Source organism: Rosa chinensis, chromosome 6 (assembly GCF_002994745.2).
Source record: "Rosa chinensis cultivar Old Blush chromosome 6, RchiOBHm-V2, whole genome shotgun sequence".
In the NCBI taxonomy this organism is placed as follows: domain Eukaryota; kingdom Viridiplantae; phylum Streptophyta; class Magnoliopsida; order Rosales; family Rosaceae; genus Rosa; species Rosa chinensis.
In genome coordinates, this window is record NC_037093.1 from 2573237 (window position 1) to 2579476 (window position 6240).

Genomic DNA, 6240 nt, shown 5'->3' on the forward strand with positions numbered 1-6240 from the left:
TACCACACGTGCCTCATACAGTCACATGTGGTAAATTTAACGGTGCCATGACGGAAAGTTGATGTAGGTACTACGTTGACAAGAAAATATAAGTCCAGGTATCACATTGATACATTTGAAAGTTCAGGTATCATTTTGACAGTCCTAAGAGTCTCCAGACACTGTTCGTGCATTTTAAATGTCAGTTACAGGGAAAATCAGTCTTTTTACCTTCATTTTGTATGTCACGTGCCTCACACGTGGTAAATTTAATGGTGCCGTGACGGAAAGTTGATGTAGGTACTACGTTGACAAGAAAATATAAGTCTAGGTATCACATTGATATGTTTAAAAGTTCAGGTATCATTTTGACAGTCCTCAGAGTCTCCACACACTGTTCGTGCATTTTTCCCTTCCCAAGAAAATATAAGCTTTAACTTTGATTCATAAAGGCACTTCTTGCAGAAAACAAAAAGAGCCCAAAAATAACTCACTCCTATTTGTAGATAAGGATCAACAAGACACCATAGAGTCTTGTGAAAAATTCAATGAAGGAGAAACCATCAATATCAGTGGAATTATGCAAAAATGGGTCATGTTAAAGAAATTGGTATCAAAAACCCACCAAAAACCCACCAGGAGAATCATGCATAGGTGGATCATGTTGAAGTAATTGGTGTTGAAGACCCTTTTATGATAATCATGGGAACGCGAATTACCTGAAGACAAGTGATGTAAATTCTCACATAGTACCTTGGAAATAAAACACGAATGATGTTGGCGAATGTTGACAACGGGTGCAATAAATTTTTCCTTCCAGCACTCTGAATTGGTGGGGAAGAGAAAAAAGGGGTAGTGTGGGTGTAAATATTGAAATGGGTTCCTAACCAATAGATGGACAAGAAGAGAAGTAGCCCGACCTATTCCTAACCAATGTTGGCGAATGTTTTGCTATTCGTTTCAGTATAATATTTGGCGTTTATTTATTTATTTTTCCTAGTATTTCTGTAGCTCTGCCTGATGATTTGTTGTAAAAGAGGCTTTAATACCAAGTGTTTATGAATTTCTATTCAAAATTACTTGTGATCAAATTAGTTTCCCACCAAAAAGCAAAGCAACTAATGTTTGTCGCTTCATACTCGATTCGTTTATTAGAATCAACGTTCATATATGGTGGATTTACAAAGAAATCCGTCATTATTTCTATTTTCTATGCAGCAGGACAGAAGGTTCAATTGGAAATGAGCACAGAGAGCTCTTCAGCTCCTCGGTGGAAATATGATGTCTTTTTGAGTTTTAGAGGCGAGGATACTCGAAAGGGTTTTACAGACCATCTATACACTGTGTTGGATGATAAAGGAATCACAACTTTCAGGGATGATCCTGAACTTCAGAAAGGGGAATATATTTCTCCAGCACTATTTGCTGCAATTGAAGAATCGAGATTTGGCCTCATTGTTCTCTCACAAAATTATGCATGGTCGACATGGTGCTTGGATGAACTTGTGAGAATTCTTAAATGCATGAAAGCAAGAAAAACTGTGCTGCCAATTTTTTATGATGTTGATCCCTCTGTTGTACAGAAGTAAACAGGGACTTTTAGAGAAGCTTTCGCTAATCATGAAGAAAGATTTAGGGGTGACAGAGGGAAAGTGCGAAGGTGGAGACATGCTTTAAATGAAGTAGCAAGTTTCTCTGGGTGGAATTCAAAGGAATGGTATGGATATACTCTTTTGTCTAATTCATTTACACATAGTTATGTTTTGCGCTCTTCATTATGTTACTCACAAATACTGTAGGCAGATAATCAATTGAGCTTATGAGGCTTTTTAAATGCCATTACAGGAATATAAAAGAAATCAAGTCCAATGCAGAGACATTTTCATAAACTAAATTCCTGATAAGTTTAGTCTATTCTATATTGCAGGTATGAATCAAAGCTCATAAGAGATATTGTTGAAGTTATATGGACAAAATTGCAACCTACATCATTCAGTTATGCAGAAAATCTAGTTGGAATTTACTCAAGATTGCAGCCAGTCAATTTCCTTTTAGACGTAGGGGTGGATGACGTCCGCTTCATTGGTATATGGGGAATGGGCGGAATTGGTAAGACTACTATGGTAAGAGCAGTGTATGAGAGAATCTCTCGTGAATTTGAATTTAGTTTCCTTGTTACCGATGTTAGAAACTCTGTTGAAAAAAGTGGTGTACTTAATTTACAAAAGCAACTTCTCTCTGGGATCTGGACAAAGAAGGCCAACATATCAGACTGTCATGAAGGAGCCACGATTATAAGGAGGTTGTTAGGTGACAAAAAAGTTCTTCTCATTCTTGATGATGTGAACTATTCAAGTCATTTAGAATATTTGGTCGGAAACCCAGAGTGGTTTGGTTCAGGAAGCAGAGTTCTAATCACAACTAGAAATGAGCATTTATTGATTAGACATGGAGTGGAGAGAAGATTGAAGGTCGAAGAATTAAATGATGTTGATTCTCTTCAGCTTTTTAGCTGGAAAGCATTCAAAAGAGGTTACCCTGAAGAAGATTTTTTTGGTTTGTCAGAATCTTTTATAAGTTATGCCAAAGGTCTTCCTCTAGCTCTTGAAGTACTGGGTTCTTCTTTGTATCGAAGAGATCTAAGTGAATGGAACAGTGCACTGAGAAAACTGGGAAGAGTTTGTAACTTGGAAATTTTTGGCATACTTGAAATAAGTTACAATGATCTAAACTCTGAAGAGAAGAAAATTTTCCTAGACATTGCATGTTTCTTTAATGGAGAGGACAAAGATCGAGTGACAGAAGTACTAAACAGTTGCGATTTTTCTGCAATTATTGGAATAAAAGTTCTTATCGAAAGATCTCTCTTGACTGTTTCGCATGGAAGACTATGGATGCACGATTTGCTCCAAGAAATGGGATGGGAAATTGTCTGCCGGGAATCTCCTAGCGAGCCGGGCAGGTGGAGTAGGTTGTGGCTTCTTAAAGACGTTGAACATGTCATGACCAATAATACTGTAAGAAATTTAGTGCATGAATAATTTTAACTGTTATTTGCTTGTAAATATATGACATGGTAGTCTACTAATCTGCTTTTTATGGTATGATAAAATTTGGTTGATAGGGAACTGAAGCAGTAGAAGGCATATATGTGGACTCAACAAAGTCAGGAGTGGACATGGATGTGACTCCGAAATCATTGTCAATGATGAACAAATTAAGATACCTGAAGATTGAGAATGGAAACCTGCCTAAGGGTCTTGAATTTCTTCCGAATAGTTTACGGATTCTTGATTGGACGAGGTATCCGTTAAAATCCCTGCCATCACATTTCAACCCTCAAAAACTGCTCGAACTAAGCTTGTCTCATAGTTGTATTAAACATGTTCGGATAGGAATGGAGGTATACTATAATCACTATTATCATTCTGTTATAATAATTGTTGAATATATCATGGAAGCTAATTTTTTCTATGGTTTTTACTTGTCATGCAGCCTTTATGCAACTTGAAAACCATTAATCTGAGTCACTCTTTGAATCTTGTCAGCACCCCAAACTTTAAAGGTATGCCATATCTCGAGTTTCTGTATCTTGAAGGTTGTATAAGATTGAATGAGGTTGACCCGACAATTGAAGTGCTTGGAAGACTTACTGTGCTGAACTTGAAAGATTGCAAGAATCTTTTGCATTTTGCAAGCAGTGTAGGTGGCTTAAAGTCTCTGAAAGTTCTTAATCTTTCTGGTTGTTCAAAGGTTAACAAACTACCTTATGACATGTGTCATTTGGAGTGTTTGGAGGAGCTTTATCTGAATGGCACCGGCATAAAAGGACTACCTACGTCTACTGAAGTGATTGAAAGACTTAATGTGCTGAACTTGAAAGACTGCAAGAATCTTGTGCGTCTTCCAAGCAGTGTAGGTGGCTTAAAATCTCTCCAATATCTCAATGTTTCTGGTTGCTCAAAGCTTGACAAATTGCCAGATGAGTTGGGTCATGTTGCTTGTTTGGAGAAGCTTGATGTGAGTGGAACTGGCATAAGAGAAGTGCCTTCCTCTATTGGTCTTTTGAAAAACCTCAAAGAATTATCTCTTGCTGGATGTAAAGCACGGTCACCTAAATCATGGAATACGATGTTCGACCATTTTCAGTTATTGCGAAAAAGAAGTCACATTCCATCAGGATTTTCGTTGCCTTGTTTGTCTGGTTTGCATTCATTAACTGAATTGGATCTAAGTGACTGCAATCTTTCTGAAGACGCAATGCCCTGTGATTTTGGATGCTTGTCTTCATTAAAAAAATTGAATCTCAGCAGAAATCAATTTGTTAGACTACCTGAGAGCGTCGGCCAACTCTCTAGACTTCAATGGCTTTACTTGAATTGGTGCTGCAAGCTTCAGACATTACCAGAGCTTCCATCTCATGTATTTGTAAGTGCTATCGACTACATTTCATTAGATACATTGGCCAATCAAATAAGACAATACCATTCGGTGCTAAAAAGGAGATTTGTTAACTGTTTCAAAATGGTGGAGAATGAGAGCTGTAAGAGTATAGCACTTCCATTGCTAACCCTCTACCTTGAGAGTAAAGCATTTTCTGACCATGAAACATTTCACTTTGTTGGTCCTGGAAATGAAATTGCAGAGTGGTACAAGCACCAAAGTGTGGGGTCTTTGATAACTATAGAGTTGCATCCTGGTTGGTTTAGTAACAAGTGGATGGGATTCGCCTACTGTTTCATTTTTAGACTCCTCAAACCACTCCCGCCTTCTGTTGCGTGGTACATTGATGGCGAATTTAGGGCCAGTGGGGAACAACTCCATAATTGCTTTAGTCCATTGTTTGGGAAAGAATGGGGTCAACCTGTATTGGATCACATTTGGTTCTTCTATAAACCCCGTCATCAATTCTACTTAAAAAATAAGTGGCCAGATATCCACGGTCCACTTGTATTCTCATTTCAACCTCGCTACTGCGATGGCGGAAAAATAATGAGTGAGGAAACTGTGCAAGTGAAGAAGTGTGGGGTTCGTATGGTATATGAGGAAGATGTGGAGGAGCTTTGGGAAACACTATTGAAGCAGCACAATGTTCGCATTAATACCAAACGAGGCCTTCAACACTATGATGACGATGATGTTGCAACATCTAGTAGTGCAAATTTGGCTCATCCAAAAAGAATTAAACATCACCACCTTGATAGCGCAGGACCCAATGGAATCCCTTATATTCATGACCAGAAACATGGTTGATGTTTTTTTTTTTTTAATTTCGTTCTTTTTTTTTGTGAACCAAAAGATAGAATTCTTGTATTTGAATGAACACGTGCATCTACTTTCCCAGTAGTTTTTTTTTTTTTTTTTTTTTATAGGTAAAGATGAAATTGTATTAATGAATTATACGATTACAATCGTACTGTAGGGCATCCAGAACAAACTCTGGAGCTTGAGAAAACCATTCTATATGAATGTCAGAATCAAAACCAAATCTTGCTAGTCTATGAGCAACATGATTAGTGGTCCTATAAGTATGATGAATACCTATAGAAAGCAAAATCACCTAGCAATTCTTTAATTTCTTCAACAATGATTCCCAATGTAGAGAAGTCTTGATCCTCTGCAGTCACAGCCTTCACAGCCTCTAAGCAATCCCTCATTAGAGCAACATTAGACACACCAAGTGCCTGAATAAGCTCCAGCCCAGATTTAATAGCAAGCAACTCAGCATGGTAGGCAGATGACACATTAGGCACTCTATAAGCAATGCCTGCAATGAACTCACCCTTCTCATTATGCAGAACACCGCCAATGCCTCTATGTTGTAGAGAAGAAACATAAGCACCATCAACATTCATGCACAATAAGCCACTCATAGGAGGAGTCCAATGTACTCTAGCTTTCGTCCTCCTATCGGTTACCATAATCGTACCCTTATTAGCCTGAAGGAACTCTTCATACCAAGCCATAGTACAAGCAACAATTGTAGAAGCATTTTTAGCATTATCATTCCACAATTTATCATTCCTATTCTTCCAAAGACCCCATAAAAGCATCAACAGCTTAGAAAAATTTTCAAAGGAAAGAGTAGATGCTTGCTCAAGTAACCATTCCTTAAAAATAAAAGAATGAGTAATAGGAACCTGAATTGAAAAAGGAGGAGCAGTAAGGATTTCCTGCGCAGTAGGGTACCCACATAACACATGTCCAACACTCTCAAACTGGTGACGGCAAAGCAGCCGCCCCATATCACCAGTATAACCC

At 38.0% G+C, this 6240-nt stretch overlaps 1 protein-coding gene across 1 annotated transcript; it reads left to right on the forward strand.

The window, feature by feature from the left end:
- Nucleotides 1-1589: 1589 nt before the first annotated feature.
- Nucleotides 1590-5232, forward strand: LOC112170566 (disease resistance protein RUN1-like). Its single transcript, XM_024307902.2, has 4 exons — nt 1590-1696; nt 1907-2996; nt 3104-3382; nt 3475-5232. The coding sequence occupies exons 2-4, from the start codon at nt 2076-2078 to the stop codon at nt 5230-5232; spliced, it is 2958 nt and encodes a 985-aa protein (XP_024163670.1). The 5' UTR covers nt 1590-1696; nt 1907-2075.
- The last annotated feature ends 1008 nt before the right edge of the window (nt 5233-6240 follow it).